This window comes from Macaca mulatta, chromosome 15 (genome assembly GCF_049350105.2).
Source record: "Macaca mulatta isolate MMU2019108-1 chromosome 15, T2T-MMU8v2.0, whole genome shotgun sequence".
NCBI lineage: Eukaryota > Metazoa > Chordata > Mammalia > Primates > Cercopithecidae > Macaca > Macaca mulatta.
This window is the reverse complement of record NC_133420.1, coordinates 4,631,115-4,651,837: the sequence shown is the minus strand read 5'-3', so window position 1 is coordinate 4,651,837 and position 20,723 is coordinate 4,631,115. Positions and strand designations below refer to the sequence as shown.

Sequence of the window (20,723 nt, the reverse complement as noted above, 5' to 3'; positions counted from 1 at the left end):
ATTCCTTATTTAATTGTGTTACTTTTGGTTTTTAATTACTAATAGTAAAAACAATACTATTTTCAACCTTTTTTCATAATAAATGTTTATTTTGTAAATGAAATACTAGGTTTTGTCATCTAAGAAGGTTTTCCTCATGGAGAAGAGGTTTCAACAGCCCAGCAGCTGATTTGCTTTTAGCACACAACCAATTTTAAAGCTGGGGGCTTCTTAAGTTTCACACCCAGAAAAATTTACCTGTGTATACCTGCCAGTTCATTGGTCTTTCCAGTTTCTCTGTTTATTTGGAAAAATGGAAACTGTTCTGGAATGCATGCTACTGGAAATCAGGATTTTCCATTTATTTTGGCGAGGACTAAATCAGGGAGAGGGTGCTGTGTGTCCTGGCAGGGTGAACCGGCACCTCCCTCCTGCCTCCTCTCTGCTCAGGGGCCCCTCCCTCCCTTTCTTTGTCTGCTTCAGAAGGTTGTCACCATCCTCCTCATTTCTAAAGGTGTTGTCACACTCCTGTGCTATCAACATGTTCTATCAAATTACCTTAGAAGTGGAATGAAATCTAGCAGAAATATTCTGCTGAAAGGTTTGATACTAATAGAATAATTATGTCTTTGAATACATGTTTAGAAAACTCAGACATTGTTGGTCACTGAAACAGTACAGCTCTCTTGTTTTGAGTGTAGAAGCTTGTCAGTCACTTGTCCCCAGGCGGTGGCTACCGTCACAGCCCTCCCATACACCTGAACTGTTGTTTCACTAGGCGGGCGCTAATATCGACACCTGCTCAGAAGACCAGAGGACCCCGTTGATGGAAGCAGCCGAAAACAACCATCTGGAAGCAGTGAAGTACCTCATCAAGGCCGGGGCCCTGGTGGATCCCAAGGTATGTTCATCTGTCAGAATCACCCTCCTAGTGTGTGTGTAGACGTTTCTCAGAAAGCTGAGCAAGGGACATCCTTACTGACATCTCCAGGACTTGAGGCCTTCACACACTGACCCAGTTGTCCAGAAATAGTTCCTTCATCTCACTTTGGTTACCCAGTTTATTATTAAAAACCACTAGTGAGCGCTCATGCTCTATAGAACCTGATAACAGACAGGGGAGCTAATGAGGGGTTTGCCGTGCGGAAGGTGTTCGCCTTACAGTACGTCGTCTCACTGTGTCTTCAGCCCAGAGCAATTAGGCAAGAAAAAGAAATCAAAGGCGTTCACGTTGCAAAGGAAGAAGTAAAATGGCCTCTGTTCACAGATGACATGTTCTTATATGTAGAAAGCCCTAAAGAATATACAAAATTTTTTTTTTTTTTTTTTTTTTTTGAGATGGAGTCTTGCTCTGTGCCCCAGGCTGGAGTGCAGTGGCGCGATCTCGGCTCACTGCAAGCTCCGCTCCCCCGGGTTCACGCCATTCTCCTGCCTCAGCCTCCCGAGTAGCTGGGACTACAGGCGTCCACCACCTCGCCCGGCTAATTTTCTTGTATTTTTAGTAGAGACGGGGTTTCACCGTGTTAGCCAGGATGGTCTCGATCTCCTGACCTCGTGATCCGCCCGTCTCGGCCTCCCAAAGTGCTGGGATTACAGGCTTGAGCCACCGCACCCAGCCACAAAAATATTGTTAGCTAACAAAACCAATTCAGCAAAACAGGATAAAAAATTAACACAGAAAAATCAGTTGCATTTCTATATCCTTCAAATGAAGTATTCAAAAAAGAAATTAAGAAGACAGTTTCATTTACAGTAATATCAAAAAGAATAAAATACTTAGGAGTAAGTTTAACCAAGAAGACAAAAGACTCATAATTGTTAGTTGAAAACTAACAAACATTGCTGAAAGAAATTAAAGAAGACCTGAATAAATAGAAAGACATCCCATGTTCACAAATGAGAAGACTGAATGTGGTTAAAATGGCTGTAGTGTCCGTGGAGTCCTTACTAAAATCCTAACAGCATTTTTGTTTTTTTGAGACAGTCTTGCTCTGTCACCCAGGTTGGAGTACAGTGGTGCGATCTCGGCCCACTGCATCCTCCACTTCCCAGGTTCAAGCAATTCTCCTGCCTCAGCCTCCCTAGTAGCTGGGATTACAGGCGCGCGCCACCATGCCTGGCTAATTTTTGGTATTTTTAGTAGAGACAGGGCTTCACCATGTTGGCCTGGCTGGTCTCAAACTCCTGACATTGAGTGATCCGCCCGCCTCGGCCTCCCATGGTGGTGGGATTATGAGTGTGAGCCACCGTGCCCGGCGCTAACAGCTTTTTTTTTTACAGATACAAAAAAACTCTAAAGTTTATACAGAGTCTCAAGAGACCCAGAGAAGCCAAACAATTTTGAAAAAGTTGGAGAACCCACACTTGCTGATTTCAAAACTTACTATATACGGCCACAGTAGTGAAAACAGTGTGGGACTGGCATAAAGGCAGAAATAGAGACCAATGGAATAAAATAAAAAGCCCAGAAATAAACCATTGCATATATGGTCACTGATTTTTGGCAAAGTTACAAAGACCATTCAATGAGGAAAAGATTGCCTTTTCAACAGATGGTGCTGAGACAGCTGGATGTCCACATCCCGAAGCGTGAGGTTGGATCCTCACCTAACACTCTCTTCAAAAATTAATGGAAAATGCAGCTGGGCGTGGTGGCTCACGCCTGTAATCTCAGCACGTTGGGAGGCCGAGGCAGGTGGATCACCTGAGGTCAGGAACTCAAGACCAGTCTGTCCAACACTGTGAAACCCCGTCTACTAAAAATACAAAAATTAGTTGGGTGTGGTGACGGGCGCCTATAATCCCAGCTACCTAGGAGGCTGACGTAGGAGAATCAATTGAACCCGGAGGCGGAGGTTGCATTGAGCCGAGATCACGCCACTGCACTCCAACCTGGGTGACAAGATTGAAACTCTGTTCAAAAAAGAAAATGGAAAATGGATATGGATGAAAGACCCACACTTAAGAGCTAAAACCAGAACACTCTTGGAAAAAGACATGAGGGGAAAGCTTTATGACATTGGATTTGACGACGGTTTCTTGGATACTATACAAAAGCATAATCAAAGAAATAGACAAACGTGATTAAAATTAAAAACGTTTGGCCCTGGGAAATGATGTGCAGCCGGAAAGGCAGCCACCCCCTCGCCCGTCACGCAGCGCACGTTCGCAGGGAACCTGGCACTAAACCGCCCGTAGGTGACCTGCGTCTGGGTTGGGGTTTCACGTGTGGCAGAGCAGCTCCCTCACTGTGATCTGTTGAAAGTCAGCCCCCAACACAAGGGTTTGTAAAGATAATAAAAGATTTTAAAATGGAGAAAAATAAACTTTTGTACATCAAAGATTACTACCAACGGAGTGAAAATACCACCTACAGAATGAGGAAATGTATTTGCAAATTCTCTGATAAGAAATTTTAATGCAGAATATATAAAGAGATTGTACATCTCAACAACAGAAAATTAAACAACCAGTTCAGAAATGGGCAAAGAAAGGGCTTGAATAGCCGTCTCTCTGAGGAAGGCCCCCAAGGGCCAGTTCCCACATGAAAAGGTGTCCAGCGTCACCAGCCACCAGGGGAGCCAACTCAGAGCTATGGTGAGACGCACCACAGAGGATGTGGCAGCGTCGGGACTCCCACGCATTGCTGGTGGGGATGTAAACGCTGCAGCCATTGTGGAAGCCAGTCGTGGTTCCTCAGGTTGCTAAGCATAGGACGACCCTCTGGTCTGCAGCAACTCCACTCCTGAGAGCGTGGCCCTGACATGAAGACCAGGACCACAGACAGATCTTCATACAACATGGTTCCTGCCGCATTGTTCACAGTCGCCGAAGGACAGAAACAACCCAGATGTCTCGGCAGATGCCTGCGTCAGCGCGTTTGGTCCATCCACACGACGGGATGTTACTCAGTCATAGAGTCAGTGGAATTCTGACATATGAACAGCACAGATGGACCTTGAGGACATTCTGCTGCAGGAAAGAAGCCAGACCCAAGGACAAATCCTGTACGACGTGACCGATAGATAGAAGCCATCTAGAGCAGCGAGATTCATAGAGACAGAAAGTAGACTGGAGATTCCCTGGGGCTGGGGGATGGTGTTTTGCGTCATGATTGTAGAGCTTTGTTTTGGGGTAATGAAGAAGCTTTGGGAATAGCGGTAATTGTGAATGCATTTAATGCCACAAAACTGCACAAAATGTTTAAAATGGCAAATTTTGTTATATATTATCATAACCACATTTAAATTCTTAGTCTTTCATACTAATACACATTTTTTCCACCAAAAAAGTGATCACACTCCTCATAGTAATTCAACTCCTGCCTCATATCACATTAAACTTTCACTGTTTTCTGTTACTAAATATTATTCTGTGAAACATTACCTAAATGACTGTATCAATTTATGATACAATTTTATCATTAGTCAAATTTGAATATTTAATATTTATCTTATTTTCAATTTTTATTATAAACAGTGCTTCGGGAAACATTTTTGTAGTTAAATATTTGCACATTTGGCTTCTTTAGGACAGATTTCTGGCTGTAGAATTGCTAGATCAAAATAGGTAAACAATTGGGCAGGTTCAGTGGCTTGCTTCTGTAATGCTAGTGCTTTGGGAGGCTGAGGCAGAAGGATGGCTTGAGGCGAGGAGTTTGAGATCAGCCTGGACAACATAGTGAGACCCCATCTCAATAAGAAATGAAAAATGAGCTGGGCGTAGTGGCATGTGCCTGTAGTCATAGCGCCTTGGGAGGCTGAGGCAGGAGCATCGCTTGAGCCCAGGAGTTTGAGGCTACAGTGAGCTGTATTAGCGCCACTGCACTCTAGCGTGGGTGCCAGAGTGAAACCCCATCTCTAAGGAAAAAAAAAGAGCTAGAGAAAAACAGCACGTGACATCTAGACAGACAACGTCATGAAATATCACTGACTTCTCATCTGAAACCATGGAGGCAGTTTTTATTGTGCTGAAAGAAGCAAAGCCAAAAAAATGTGACCCCAGAATCCTACCTCCAGTAAAAGTGTCCTTCAGAGATTGGTGGTGAAATCAAACATGTTCGGGTAAAAACAGCAAAAGGCAGATAAGCTTGCTTGGAATCCTGAAGCTTCCAGGAGGAAAACTTAGCCCTTTGGGAATGAATGAGGAACCCTGGATGGTGGATATGAAGACATTTTTCTTATTTAAATTTCCTAAATGTGAGAGGTCATTTAAACTCCAATAATGTCATACGGTGGAGTTTATACATGTTTGGAAGCACAGCAAGTCTTCACCCAACACTGTTGACAGGTCCTTAGAGCATGCGACTTCTTCAAGCGTTGACACCAATTTACCACAGATGATCTAAACAAGAGCAAAGTTCTTCTGCCGTGTTCCTGGTCACAGAAACATTAGCAAGCTTCTAAATCAAGACCAAGGTGTTTCGAACATTAAACACTGAAATGCATGTGAGCTGTACAGACGTTTAAGAAAGATTAATACACACAAGATACATGTTTATCCAGTTATTCCAGGTCAGGGTTGCGAGTGGACAGAGCCTGTCCTGGCAACTCAGGTCACCTGGCCGGAAGCAGCCTGGGCCAGAGGAAACCCACACAGACACGGGGAGGAGCTGCCAACTCCACAGACAGTGGCCCGGCTGGGAATGGTTTTTGTTTGTTTGTTTACTTTTAACCTCATCAATGTTATAACAAAACAATGCTGAGTGAAACGATACTATTGAAGACCTGCTGTGAAGTACAGGATAGTAAGTACCCAAAGGAGGGCAGTGTGAAAGTGGAATCCCACTGTTGTGAAGGTATTTTATTGTGGGAGGTGGTACAATATTAATTTAAGAAGACCAATAAAGATGAATATTGTAATCCCCGGAGAAAGTACCAAGAAAATAAAACAAATACAGCTTTTCAGGAAAAAAAACTAGTAGAGGAAATAAAATGTAATACTGAAAAATTGTGCAACTAAAATGCAGGAATAAAACCAGATGGGACAAATAGAAAACAAATAGCAGAGTGATGGACTCCAGCCTCACCCTGTCAGTAATTACACTGCAGACTCACTGTCGTCTTAAAAGGCAGAGGTTTGTCTAATGACATAGAAAGCGAGAACCAGCTGTGCCTTCCTGCAGCGCTCCTGCTTCCAACGCAAAGACCCCAGCCAGGCTGGAGAGACTGGAGAAGTGCACATGCGCGTGGCAAGCAGGTGACTCCCAGGCGCGGCAAATTACGAAGCCTGGAAGACCACAGAGGCCGTCTTTGTGATTCCAGCATGGGGAAGTGTCTTCTAAGACACAAAAAGCACAAAAATGATTGACAAAGTTAAGTGCATTAAAATTTAAGAATTTGTCTTCAAAAAGATGCCACAAAGGACACGAACGGACAGTCTAAACACTGGGGGAAGATTTTCCAACGCACTGGCCAAAGATTAATATCCAAAAATATAAAGAACTACAAATGAGGCTGGGCGTGGTGGCTCACACCTGTAATCCCAGCACTTTGGGAGGCTGAGGTGAGTGAATCACGAGGTCGGGAGATGGAGACCACCCTGGCTAACACGGTGAAGCCCCATCTCTACTAGAAATGCAAAAAATTAGCCGGGCATGGTGGTGGGCACCTGTAGTCGCAGCTACTAGGAGGCTGAGGCAGGAGAATGGCCTGAACCTGGGAGGCGGATTTTGCAGTGAGCTGAGATCACGCCACTGCACTCCAGCCTGGGTGACAGAGCGAGACTCTGTCTCAAAAAAAAAAAAAAATAAAAATAAAAAAATAAAGAACTGGAAATGAAACTAACCACACAGAAAAATGGGCAAAGAACATAAGTGTGCAGTTCCCACAAGAGGAAATACATGTGTATGACCAACAAGCAGGTGAAAACACAGGGCTGAGGGGCCGCCTGAAACAGCCACTGAATTCCATACAACGTAACACGTAGAAAAGACTGGCAGGGGCGAGACACAGAGCAGCAGGCAGGGCCCTTACCTTTGAGGTGCGGGGACTGGAGGCCGCTCGGTGAGCAGGGCCTCACACCGGTAGGGTCTGTGATGTGTCTGCAGATGATACACACTGTGATCTAGAGAGTTTAAAAGGGTGTAAAAACATCATTTATGGATATAGACAGTAAAAGTATTGAGATCCATGGGCATGATTTCAGGATAGTGATTACCTCTGGGGAGGAGGCAGGAAAGGAAACCAGACCGGCGCTGTGTGGGGTGTCCCGTGGGTGGGGGTGGGCTCCAGTGTCTTGAGCTTCTGTTTGTGTGCCTGCAGACCTCACAGCTGCCCGTCACTGAACCCGACAGAAACCTTTCCTCACCAGCAGCCCCGCTCTTCGCCACCTTCACGTCTGTTCCCACGGGGTTCCATTGACTGACTCTCAATCCCCTCAACCCCCACTCTGCCGCTCCCAGCCCTGCCCTCCTCCTGCCTGGTGTCTCACTCTCGTGACAGCTGGCCTCCTTCACTAAGCTCCCTTTGCTGGCGTCTCTTACCTGCTTGATTCGGAAATGCTTGCCCAGGGTCTCTGCCAGGTGCACCTGCTTCTGTCCTGAACGCTGTGGCAGTCTTCCAGCAGTTAGGGGATTGTCAGCTGCACTATTCCAGCGATTAAAGACACTTGAAAATGAAGGCAGACCTTTTAACAACCGTGCATCATTTTGTATTCATGATAAAATTACAGTTCTGAACAGCCGTGTGGGAATCGGCTGTGCTGGCTTTCCTTGAGGAAGGTGAGCATGCTGATTTAGCACCAGCTGGGTGAGCAGTGTGTGCAGTGGTGCCTGTGAAACTCTAGGACTGCTGCACTGACTCCACCGAGATAAGGGGAGAAAGGTAATGAAGGAACATGGTTACACGGAGACAGGAACAGGGGAGTAAAGCAAAGCAAACTCCTAAGGGAGAAAGTGGCGGGGCACGTCCGCGGGCCTGTGTGAGGAGCCTGTGTAAGGCGCGTGGATGGCGCTGGGTGCGGTGGCACCGGCTCCGCCGCCTCTTCTGGAGCTTCCTGGTCTGATCTCCAACCTTGCATGTCTTTTTTTTCCTTTGAGATGGTTTGATCAGTGTGATCTATTTTGTCTCCTCGGGGAAACAGCTGAAAGGAAATGAGAAGGTGTTCCCAAGCTGGGCATGGTGGCTCACGCCTGTAATCCCAGCACTGTAATAATCCCAATTATGATGCCTGCGACTCCCAGACCAAGGTGGGAGGATCGCTTGGGGCCGGGAGTTCAAAAATAGCCTAGGCAGTATAGCAAGACCCTGTCTCTAGAAAAGAAAAAAATACATTAGCCAGGCATGGCGGTGCACACCTGTAGTCCCACCTATGTGGGAGGCTGAGGCAGGAGGATCACTTGGGCATGGGAGTCAGAGGCTGCGGTGAGCTGTGATCGCGCCACTGCACTCCAGCCTGGGCAATACAGCAAGACCCCGTCTCAAAGAGGAAAAAAAGAAAAAAAAAAAAGTCGTGCCCAGAAGCAAAGGAAGCAAGAGGAGGGTCAGAGCCTGTGGCGTTTCCGGGGCCATGGGGTGGGCCTGGTCCTCTTTGTGTCCCACTTTTTGCCATCTATTATTTTAAGTTATGTGGTACATGGACAACTATTACTGAATCATTCACACTGTCTTCACTGTGCTGGGCGACCAGCCACTCACAGGGCCACAGCGGGCTGCACACAGGGCTCGGACCTCGGCTGTTTCCTTGGGAAATGGCCCTGTGGCCTCAGCCTGGGTCTCCTTGTCATTTGAGCAGGACAGGACCCCACCCCCATGGTGGGCACCAGGTTCTCCTGGATCCCACACTCAGGGCTGGCACACCAGGATCACAGGTGTGGATTCTTTGACTAAGTGGCGTTTCTGTTGCAGGACGCAGAGGGCTCTACGTGTTTGCACCTGGCTGCCAAGAAAGGCCACTACGAAGTGGTCCAGTACCTGCTTTCAAATGGACAGATGGACGTCAACTGTCAGGTACAGCCACCCCCTCCCCTTAGCAGCACACCGTGCGGACTGGCCAGGGAAAGTCACTGTTCTGCAGCTCCTGGTCCCACCCCCGTTCTCCACGGCGTCCCCTCCCAGGCACGGAGCCAGCTCAGGCCCTCCACGGCATCCGCTCCCATGCAGAGAGCCAGCTCAGGCCCTCCAGCATCCTCTTCCATACACACGGCCAGCTCGGACGCTTCACAGCTTCCTCTTCCATGCACACAGCCAGCTGGGACCCTCCACGGCGTCCCCTTCCACACACAGGGCTAGCTCAAGCCCTTGGGCCCTGGAACGTCTTGTCCCCTCCCTGTCCTCTTCTGCCCTGGCCTGCTATGGGCAGCCACACCAGATGCCCACACACCAGGGCAGCCTCTGCACTGTGTCTGGCTGGAGGCTCCTCCCTTGCTCTCCATCAGCTGTGTCTAGATGTCACCATTTGAGGGAGGTGTCACTGGCCTTCCTCCACAGCACCCATCTTCCTTCCTACTCACTGTCCGTCTCTCCCCCACAGCCAGCGCCACGGGGCAGGGTTTGCCGTGCACGTGTGCTGATCCACAGTGCCTCACACACAGTGGGCACCTGCCTCACGAGTGAATGACTGGGGAGACTAAAGGAGGGCAGGTTTTGAGGCTGCTCAGCACACACTGGGGGTCCCTCCCGCATGGACTCGCAGCTCTGGGATAAGTGCCATCCTCACACTGTCTCTCACTCCTTCCTTCAGGAGGCTTGGTCCAAGTCTTTTTAGCCCAGTGGTTGCCCACCCAGTTGTTGACACCCAGCTTCTGTGCCCTCTTGGCCATGGCAACGTCCCCATGGGCCGGAAGCAGCAGCGCCCATACTCTTGCCTTTGCCCTGAGCATCCAGAGGCCAGAGCCCCTGCCTGTTCACTGCATCTGAAGCATCCCCTGACCTCTTCTCTCTGACGTTGTACCCTCATCCATTGAGCACGGGGCTGGGCTCCGGGAGGTTGTGCTCTGCTGTCCCTGCTGTGCTCCCAGTGCCTGTGGTGCTGCTGACCGTCGACAGCAGGGGAGATGTAGCTTTAATCATGGAGGCTGCTGTGTCTATGACAGCAGGATGTACAGGCTGACAACTGCAGGGGAGATGTAGCTTTAATCGTGGAGACTGCTGTGTTTGTGACAGTCGGATGTGCAGGTCCTTTGAGGGGTGCTGGGGAAGAGGCCGAGGCTTCTGCCTTCAGAGTGGGAATTGGCCATATGACCCTCATTTTCAGTAAAGTTGCCTTTTTCTGGCTTAAAGAAAATTGCCCAGGCCCACTGACTGGACTCAGGAGTGACAGGAGCCAGAGAGCAAGTCAGCCTGGTGGGCATTCTGCTCCCTGCCCAGGAGGAAGCAGGGGGGTCAGCCTCCGTCTGCCTGTCCATCTCCCGCCCACAGTTCCCAGCTGCTGCTCTGGTGGGGTCCCTGGCTCTCCTGCATGCAGCCACCATTGGAGGCTGAAGGAGGAGCAGAGCCTGCTACAGCCCAGGCTTCCCGCCAGCCGAGGCTGCTGGTGCGCTCCGGGTCTGGCCTGGGCATACGAGGTTTCACCTCCCTTGTGTGTGCCATTAGACGCGGTGCCCAGCTGTGTTGGCGCGTCCCCAGTGAGTGGTGCCCAGCTGTGTTGGCGCGTGCCCAGTGAGTGGTGCCCAGCTGTGTTGGCACGTGCCCAGTGAGTGGTGCCCAGCTGTGTTGGCGCGTCCCCAGTGAGTGGTGCCCAGCTGTTGGCGCGTGCCCAGTGAGTGGTGCCCAGCTGTGTTGGCGCGTCCCCAGTGAGTGGTGCCCAACTGTGTTGGCGCGTCCCCAGTGAGTGGTGCCCAGCTGTGTTGGCGCGTCCCCAGTGAGTGGTGCCCAGCTGTGTTGGCGCGTGCCCAGTGAGTGGTGCCCAGCTGTGTTGGCGCGTCCCCAGTGAGTGGTGCCCAGCTGTGTTGGCGCGTCCCCAGTGAGTGGTGCCCAGCTGTGTTGGCGCGTGCCCAGTGAGTGGTGCCCAGCTGTGTTGGCGCGTCCCCAGTGAGTGGTGCCCAGCTGTGTTGGCGCGTGCCCAGTGAGTGGTGCCCAGCTGTGTTGGCGCGTCCCCAGTGAGTGGTGCCCAGCTGTGTTGGCGCGTGCCCAGTGAGTGGTGCCCAGCTGTGTTGGTGCGTGCCCAGTGAGTAGTGCCCAGCTGTGTTGGTGCGTCCCCAGTGAGTGGTGCCCAGCTGGGAGCGGGCACGGCTGACAGGACAGCCTTGCTGTGTCGGGCAGGGTGGTTGGGCCTGGCCCAGTCCTGGTTCTGCCTTTGTCCTGCACTGGTGGAGCTACCTGGGGCTGTGCTCTGAGGAAGAACTGAGGCCTCTCAGGGTTGCACTCAGGTCCTGAGTGAGATGCCTGCACAAGGGGTGTGGTACCTGGGAGGTGCAGAGACCTCGGCTGTGGGAGTTCTCATCGCTCTGGCGGTTGCCGGTCTCTGGATCGATGACCGCTTTGTTCTCTTCCCTGGCAGGATGACGGAGGCTGGACGCCTATGATCTGGGCCACGGAGTACAAGCACGTGGACCTCGTGAAGCTGCTGCTGTCCAAGGGCTCCGACATCAACATCCGGGACAACGTAAGTTCATCACACCCTCCCCGGAGCAGTGTTTTGGAGGGGTGGGGACCTCCTCCTCCAGAAGGTTCTTTTCTCCAAGCAGAACCCTGGCCCCTGGTGACGGCTTTGACCTCTTCCTGTGGCAGCATCGGCCGGGCGCTTAGCTGTGGCTGTCCTGTGCCAGAGGCAGATGGGGGGTGTGAGGTCCCAGCAGAGGCCACCCTCTAGGGACCTGCGGGTTCAGAGGGCGCTGCCTGCCCTGCTGTGCCTCCTGCTGCCTCATGGGGCCGTGCCTGGGCCTGAGGCTGCTGACCTCGTGCGGGTGCCACAGCACCTCTGGCTCTCCCTCTGTTTTTGTTTTTTGTTTTTTGTGTTTTTTTGGATGGAGTCTCGCTGTGTCGCCCAGGCTAGAGTGCAGTGGCGCAATCTCGGCTCACTGCAAGCTCTGCCTCCTGGGTTCAAGTAATTCTCATGCCTCCGCCTCCCCAGTAGCTGGGATTACAGGTGTGTGCCACCGTGCCTGGCTAATTTTTGTATTTTTTATTTGTTTGTTTTTGAGACAGAGTCTCTCTCTGTCACCCAGGCTGGAGTGCAGTGGCGCGATCTGAGCTCACTGCAACCTCTGCCTCCTGGGTTCAAGCAGTTCTCCTGCCTCAGCCTCCGGAGTAGTTGGGATTATAGGTGCCCACCACCATGCCTGGCTAATTTTTGTATTTTTAGTAGAGACGGGGTTTTGCTGTGTTGGCCAGACTGGTTTCAAACTCCTGAGCTCAGGTGATCCACCCACCTCAGCCTCCCATAGTGCTGGGACTACAGGTGTGAGCCACCACGCCTGGCCAATTTTTGTAGTTTTAGTAGAGACAGGGTTTAGCCATGTTGGCCAGGCTGGTCTTGAACTCCTGACCTCAGGTGATCCGCCCACCTCATCCTCCCACAGGATTACAGGCATGAGCCACCGCGCCCGGCCCTTGCCTCGCTCTTTGAAACAGAGGAAAGAGAAGTGAATCGTTTATCGCACCATGGTTTTCTAGGGTGTGATTTAAGATGCTTCAGTGACAGTTTTGTAAGGCCCTTTTGTTTGCTCAGAAAATAGAGTTTGGAGCTGAGATAAGAGGACTCCCCGGTTCTGGGGTGGCTCCTTCAGCCTGAGAGTGGCAGCAGGTGACTGATTAACTCAAAAGGTTGTTCACTAGAAGGTCTTCAGGGACCCACAGAACCAGTGGGGCTGCCAGGGGGCTGGGCATGGCAATGGGCACGACAGCGAGGGGCGAGGGGAGTCCTCTGGTCACCTCCCAAGACGGGCACAGACATGCTGCAGCCCACAGAGCTGTGTCCACCTTCACAGACGGCTCCAGAAGCCATAAATGGGAAGTCCAGCCACAAATAAACTCATTAAGTTGATCATAAGAAAGAAGATTTGACACAGAGAAAGATTTCTAAAAGCACACTATTAAATCTCCAGTGTGCTGAAGCCTGGCGTCTGAGGAGGGAGGGTTGACACTGCCTCTCAGAGCCTGAGAACAGCGTGGGCACGGGCACTTGCCATTCATTGTTGGCATGGGGGGGTCTGCATTTGGAACCCCTCCCTGCATGTGAGCAGACCCCGCTGTGGTCCACTGGCTGTGGGCACCCTCCGCCTCCCTGCAGGCACACAGGCCTCTCCGGAGTGACTGGTCCTGAGCCGCGGTGCCTCCTCCGTGGGCTGCAGGCTTCCGTGACTGTGTCTGGGGGGTTTCTACCTCGTTCCACCGGAGTTCTTTCCTGCTGGGGGTTAGGACAACGGCACTGTGGTGAGAGGAGCCCTGAGCCGGCAGAAGGAAGAGAAGAGGGAAGCAGAGGCAGAGGAGCCCTGAGCCGGCAGAAGGAAGAGAAGAGGGAAGCAGAGGCAGAGGAGCCCTGAGCCAGCGGAAGGCTGTGGCGGGTACCTTGGAGGAAGAGAGGAGGGAAGCCAAGGCAGAGGACAAGGCAGAGGCCACCCCCAGGTGGGGCCGCCTCACCTACCACCCCCGGAGACTGTGTGGCGGGCAAGGCAACCCTAGTGTGGCTGGTTGGCCTGCGTGCCTGGGCAGCTTGCAGCCTGTCCAGGTGTTAGAGCTGTTAGCTCTCTGATGCTGGTGGCTGTTTCCCCGGAATGGAAGCACTGATTAAATTTCAAGTTTGTTATTTATAGAATGAAACACTTCATTAATGTAACTACTGTATTGCTGTATAATAGGTAGGCTGCATATACTCAAAGTACACACTCGGGTGAATTTTCACCCAGAAGCCATCGCTGCTGTCGGAAGAGCGAGCCCGGTCCTCCCTCATGCCCCGATGATCTATCTTCAGGTGATTCCTCCGCGCTTCACAGCCGTGCCCAGCCCACCCCTGCCACCCGTTGCTGGGCTTTCTGCTATCTGCGTGTCTCGGTTTTATAGAAAAGGGCTCTCACCATGGGCGCCTTTCCCTTGCATCTTGAAGCCGAGATACCCATTTTCGTTGCCTGAAGTGCCCGTTGTGTGAATGTGTCCGTTTACCCTTCACCTGTCAGTGGGCATTTAGGTGGTTTCTGATTTTTGGTTGTTACTAAGAGAGGTGCTGTGAATACTCATGCCTTAATTTCTCTTGATTAAATCCCTGGGAGTAGAATGGTTAGATCATAGGATAGGTGTGTATGTTTAACATTTGCAGAGACTGCCAGTAGCCGGGCATGGTGACACACACCTGTGGTCCAGCTACTGGGGAGCCTAAGGGGAGAGGATCGCTTGAGCCCAGGAGGTCAAGGCTGCAGTAAGCTGAGATCGCACCACTGCACCCTAGCCTGTCTGCAAAAAAAACAAAGCCTGCCAAACTGCTTTCCAAGTGATGGTACCATCTCTAGTGTATGACAGTGCATTCATCCGTTCTCACACTGCTATCAGGGTTCTACCTAAGACTGTGGAATTTATAAACAAAAGAGGTTTAATTGACTCACAGTTTAGCATGGCTGGCGCGGGGGGGTCTCGGGAAACTTAACAATCATGGCAGAAGGCAAGGAGAAGTAAAGCACGTCTTCCATGGTGGCAAGAGAGAGATTGAGGAGCCTTGTACCACACTTTAAAACCAGCTGTTGGCCGGGCGCGGTGGCTCAAGCCTGTAATCCCAGCACTTTGGGAGGCCGAGACGGGCGGATCACGAGGTCAGGAGATCGAGACCATCCTGGATAACACGGTGAAACCCCGTCTCTACTAAGAAATACAAAAAACTAGCCGGGCGAGGTGGCGGGCGCCTGTAGTCCCAGCTACTCGGGAGGCTGAGGCCGGAGAATGGCGTGAACCCGGGAGGCGGAGCTTGCAGTGAGCTGAGATCCGGCCACTGCACTCCAGCCTGGGCTACAGAGCGAGACTCTGTCTCAAAAAAAAAAAAAAAAAAAAAAAAAACCAGCTGTTGTGAGAACTCACATGAGAACAGCATGGGGACCCACCCCCATAATCCAGTCAGGTCCCTCCCTTGACACGTGGGGATTACAATTCAAGACAAGATTTGGGTGGGGACACAAGGCCAACCCATATCAGAGAGTCCTGGTTCCTCCGCATCCTTCCCAACACGTAGCATGGTCAGTCTTTAAATTTTATCCATTTTGGTAGGTGTGTAGTGATATGTTGTTGTGGTTTTAGTTTTCAGTCATTTCATTTTCATTTCTCTAATGACAGTTGACGTTAAGCATCTTTTTATGGGCTTATTTACAATCCGTATATCTTCTTTAATGAAGGGTCTGTTCAAATCTTTTTCTTGCTTATTATCAGGTATTTTTTTAAATTCTGGAGATTTAAGAGTTTATGTTCTGGATATAAGTCCTTTATCAGATATATGGTTTACAGATCTGTCTTTGGAAGTGTAGAATTTTAAAAGTTTTTATAAAGTTTGGTTTATCAGCGTTTTTCTTTTTTTTTTTTTAACTGGATCCTGTTTTGGCATTCTGTTTTAAGAAATCATTGCCTAATCTGAGAACCCAAAGATATTCTCCCACATTTCCTTATACGAGTTTTATGATTTGGGGGTTTCCATTTAGGTCTACGTTTTATTATAGTTGACGTTTGTATATGGTGTGAGGTATAGATTGAACCTTTTTTTTTTTTTTTTTTGCTTGTGGATGCCTAGTTCAGTGCCATTTGTTGAGAAAACCATTCTTTCTACATAGAATTGGCCGGGCACGGTGGCTCAAGCCTGTAATCCCAGCACTTTGGGATTACATGTGTGAGTCCACTTGTGTCCGTCGTCCATGTGTGAGTCAGCCATCTGTATGTCTGTCAGTTGTCCACATGTGTCAGCCCACATGTCTGTCATCCACATGTGAGAGTCAGTCTGCATGTGTGAGTCAGCTGTGTGTGTGTGAGCCTGTCATCCGCATGTGTGAGTCCATCATCTGCATGTGTCAGTCGTCTGCATGTGTGAGTCATCCATGTGTCAGTCATCCACGTGTGAGTCAGTCATCTGCATGTCTGTCATCCACATGTGTCCACATGTGTGTCATTTGTCTACATGTGAGGGTCAGTCATCTGCATGTATGAGTCAGTCATCTGCATGTGTGTGAGTCTGTCATCCACATGTGTGAGTTGGTCATCCATGTCAGTCGTCCACATGTGTATCAGTCATCTGTATGTGTGAGCCAGTCATCCACATGTCAGAGTCAGTGGTCCACATGTGTGTAAAGTCAGTCATCCACATGTGTGTGTCAGCTCCAGGACCCTCTCTTTTGATGCATTGATCTGCATATTTGCCTTTAGGCAAGTACTGTCCTTGCCTGACTGATGTAGTTTTACAGTAGGTCTTGCAAAATCATTTTTCTTCTCCCAAACTTGATACTGCTATTCTTCTACATTTTACATACATACATATATAGATATAAAAAATATCTATATGTTCTGAACACCATAATAGCCATATGGTTATTCTGTTTAAACAGTCATTGGTCTTTTTTTTTTTTTTAATAGAATCTCACTCTGTTGCCCAGTCTGGAGTGCAGTGGCACGATCTCGGCTCACTGTAACCTCCGTGTCCCGGGTTCGAGCAATTCTCATGCCTTGGCCTCCTGAGTAGCTGGGATTACAGGCGCGAGCCACCACGCCTGGCTAATTTTTGTATTTTTAGTAGAGATGGGGTTTCACCATGTTGGTCAGGCTGGTCTCGAACTCCTGACCTCGTGATCCACTCATCTTGGCCTCTCATAGTGCTGGGATTACAGGTGTGAGCCACCGCACCTGGCCTGGTCTTTTTTTTTTTTTTTTTTTTTGGAGACAGAGCCTCTCACCCTGTCACCCAGCCTGGAGTGCAGTGATGCAATAGCTCACTGCAGCCTCCACCTCCCTGGGTCAAGCGATTTTCCTGCCTCAGCCTCCCAAGTAGCTGGGATTACAGGCACATGGCACCACGCCTGGCTAATTTTTGTATTTTTATTAGAGACGGGGATTTCGCCATGTTGGCCAGGCTGGTTTCAAACTCCGGACCTTTGTTGATCTGCCCGCTTTGACCTCCCACAGTGCTGGGATTGCAGATGTGAGGCAGCACGCCCAGCCGAGTGGTCTCTCCTGCCAAGCTTCTCCACCTTGGTGGGCTTGTGCTCCTGATGTTGCTTCCTTTCCGCCAGCCTCAATCCCCTTACCTTTCCTGTGGTGTTGGTCTGCTTGTGGTGAGCTCTTGCAGCTTTTTTTTTTTTTTTTTTTTTGAGACGGAGTTTCGCTTTTTTGCCCAGGCTGGAGTGCAGTGGTGCGATCTTGGCTCACTGCAACCACCTTCTTCCAGTTTCAAGTGATTTTCCTCCCTCAGCCTCCTAAGTAGCTGGGATTACAGGCACTGGCCACAACGCCTGGGAAATTTTTGTGTTTTTAGTAGAGATGGGTTTCACCATGTTGGCCAGGTTGGTCTCAAACTCCTGACCTCATGATCTGCCGGCCTCGGACTCCCAAAGTGCTGGGATTACAGGTGTAAGCCACCGCGCCCGGCCCTCTTGCAGCTCTTTAATGCCTGGAAAGTCCTTATTTTGCTTTCATTTTTGAAAGACATTCTTACAATTCTGGATGCATAGTTATTTCTTCCAATGCTTTAAATGGCGGTTTCCCTGGGTCCTCACCCGCAGTGTTCGCAGTGAGAAATCCACTGCCAGCGCATGGTTATTTCTCTGTGTATAACGTGTCTTTTTTATATGGCTGCTTTTAAAATTTTTTTTCTGTATCTCTTGGTTTTAGCAATTGGATTTTCCTCTAAGCCTTAGTTTGTCTGTAAAGCAATTTGATTACTGATGTGCCTTGGTGTTATTTTGTGTGTGTGCACTTAGGGTTCATTGAGCTTCTTGGATTTGTGGATTTAGGGTTTTTGACAAATTTGGAAATTTTTCATTCATTATTTCTTCAAATAATGTTTTCTGCCCACCGTGCTTTCCAGTGTTCCAGCTGTGTATGTAGGAGTTCTCAGAGTGGTTCCACAGCTCACTGGTGCTCTCTTCAGTTTTTAAAAATTATTGTTTTTTCACGCTGTGTTTCAGTTGAGCGGGTTTTTGTTGGTTTGTCTTCCAGTTCACTCATCTTTTCTTCTGCACGTGTTGCTGTTGAGCTCATCCAGTTTGTGTGCTTACATTCCAGGCATTGTCGTTTTCAGCTCTCAATGTTCTGTTGGAGTCTTTCAAACATTTCCTAACATGTTTCTACTTAATTTTCGAACCTATAGAATACAGTTATACCAATGGCTTTATTTACTTATTTATTTATTTAAAACAGAGTCTCTTTTTCCCAGGCTGGAGTGCAGTGGCGCAATCTCGGCTCACCGTAACCTTTGCCTCCCGTGTTCAAGCGATTCTCCTGCCTCAGCCTCCCGAGTAGCTGGGATTACAGGCACACACCATCACGCCTGGCTAAGTTTTGTAGTTTTAGTAGAGACGGGGTTTCACCATGTTGCCCAGTCTGGTCTCGAACTCCTGACCTCAGGTGATCTACCTGCCTCTGCCTCCCAAAATGCTGGGATTACAGGTGTGAGCCACTGCATCTGGCCCACCAATGGCTTTAATGACCTTGTTTGCTAATCCAGCATCTGAGCAAAAGCTGGGTTTTTTGATTGACTGGATTTTTCCTCCCCCCTGTGGGTCATGTTTCCTGCTCCTTTGCACGTCTGGTAACCTGTAGCCAATGCCAGGATGTGGGTGGGTTTTACAAAACTTGTATGGTGCTAGGGACTCTTCTTCCTGTGAATGTTCTTGAACTTTGTTCTGGAACTCAGCCAAGTCACTTGAAACCCGTCAGATCATGTTGGATTTTGCTTTTCAGGTTTGTTAGGTGGGTCTGGAGCCACTGAGGCAGGTTCTTCCACTGTCCTCCAGCCCACAGCCTGTGAACAGAGTGTGTGGCCTGCCTGGCTGTGGGGAAAGGCCCTGGCTTTGAGTGCACGTTCTCCACAGGCTTGTGGCTGCTGGTGTCCTGCCGGATGACCCAGATGGAAATGCACAGATCTCTGGACCCTCTCTTGGAGCTCTGTTTTCTGTCTGAGCATCCGGAGGCCCTGCCTGGCTCCCTCCCGCGCCGTGGTTGGAGCTCTGGTGGCAGTGAGCTGGGCAGCCACGGGCTCCCTCACAGGCTCCGCCTCTCAGGGCGTGGTCCTTCCCTGCCTGGTGTCTGGTGTCTTGACAGCCATGGTCACGGGTTTTGACTGTTTGTTTTACTCTTCTGGTTCTTTTAGGTGGGAAGGTAAATCTGTTCTGGTCTGTATCACCCCATCGTTTCAGGAGTGCGGTTGCTCACCAGGTGTAGGCCGGGCTTGTAACTCAGCAGACTTCAGAAAGGCTGGGCGTTTGAACAGTCCCAGGGTGGAAGGATCTTAGGTGAACTGGAAGCTCTCAAAAACGTAATTCTGGGGCGGGGCGTGGTGGCGGATCACCTGAGGTCAGGAGTTTGACAGCAGCCCGGGCAACATGGTGAAACCCCGACTCTACTAAAAATACAAAATAATTAGCTGGGCCTGGTAGCACGCACCTGTTATCCCAGCTACTGGGGAGGCTGGGGCACGACAATCGCTTCAACCCCAGAGGCAGAGGTTGCTGTGAACCGAGATCGTGCCAGCTGCACTCCAGCCTGGGAGATGGAGTGAGACTCCGCCTCGAAAACAAATAAAACATGTAATTCTGGTTATAAAATCATAAATCATTCCGATAAAGGAAAAAGAAGAGGCCCCTAAGCAAGCAGCGTTTTGTTCAAGGAGCCCTCAAATGTGTGGAGGAGGGAAAGCAGAAACAAAGAGCGGAGGGATGGAAGAGCCGCAGAGCAGCCCAGGCTCTTCAGGAAGTCCGCTGAGGCGGACACACGGAGTCTGCTTTTAGTTGTCTCTTTCAGAAGTCACGGACACAGTGAAGCCCACGCCTGGGGCTAGCCGGGTTTGTGGATGAACATACTGGAGACAAGGCCACTAGATTTCTGTTCTGCTTTTATCTTCACGCTCACTGAGCTGGACAGCGTTGGTGCCGCACGGTGTGGAGTTGGGAGGGGACTGCAGGAGAGCACCGGGTGTCTCAAGAACGCGTGTCCTTCTCTCTTGGGGGTGAGACTCTGCCCACCTGCAGAGCCAGTCCCTGGGATGTGGCGGCGGCCCTGGATGGGAGGCGGGGCTGAGCTCAAAGGGAAGCAGAGCCTGCGGGGAGGAGACCGCACCCCTGCAGGGCTCTGCCTTGGCCCGGAGCCGCCTCAGCCCCCCCAGCAAAGCGGACAGTCAGGCGGGGCTTGGTTGATGGCTCTGGGAAGATCGCTGACATTCCCGAGAGGAAGGAGGTGCAGCCGGCCCTCCCAGACACGCGCAGAACGGAACCCACTTCAGGAGCGTGAAACGCTCACGTGCCTCTGAGGAAGCATCCCTGAGAAATAATGTAGAAAATAAAAAGCACTAGAATATTTGCTGGCAATGTATTCCAGAAATATACCCACAGAAACAAACCAGGTGTCCAGTACAGGAAAGGTCCGCAAGCTGAGTGACCGTCGGCGATGGGTCCGGAGGCGGTTCCGACGCCGCCCCGCGTGGACCCTCGCGATGGGTCCGGAGGCGGTTCCGACGCCGCCCCGCGTGGACCGTCGCGATGGGTCCGGAGGCGGTTCCGATGCCGCCCCGCGTGGACCCTCGTGATGGGTCCGGAGGCGGTTCCGATGCCGCCCCGCGTGGACCCTCGTGATGGGTCCGGAGGCGGTTCCGATGCCGCCCCGCGTGGAAGGCGCTCCTCGCGTGGTGCCAAC

At 50.5% G+C, this 20,723-nt stretch overlaps 1 protein-coding gene across 39 annotated transcripts in view; it reads left to right on the top strand.

The window, feature by feature from the left end:
• The window catches only part of EHMT1 (euchromatic histone lysine methyltransferase 1), a 229,481-nt gene that overhangs the window by 182,787 nt on the left and 25,971 nt on the right, over positions 1–20,723 (top strand). For all 39 annotated transcript variants that reach the window (XM_077966801.1, XM_077966790.1, XM_077966781.1 and 36 more), the window contains 3 exons: positions 758–880; positions 8,826–8,927; positions 11,419–11,523. In XM_077966801.1, the coding sequence (XP_077822927.1) occupies positions 758–880; positions 8,826–8,927; positions 11,419–11,523 (330 nt within the window). The remainder of the gene's footprint in view (positions 1–757; positions 881–8,825; positions 8,928–11,418; positions 11,524–20,723) is intronic.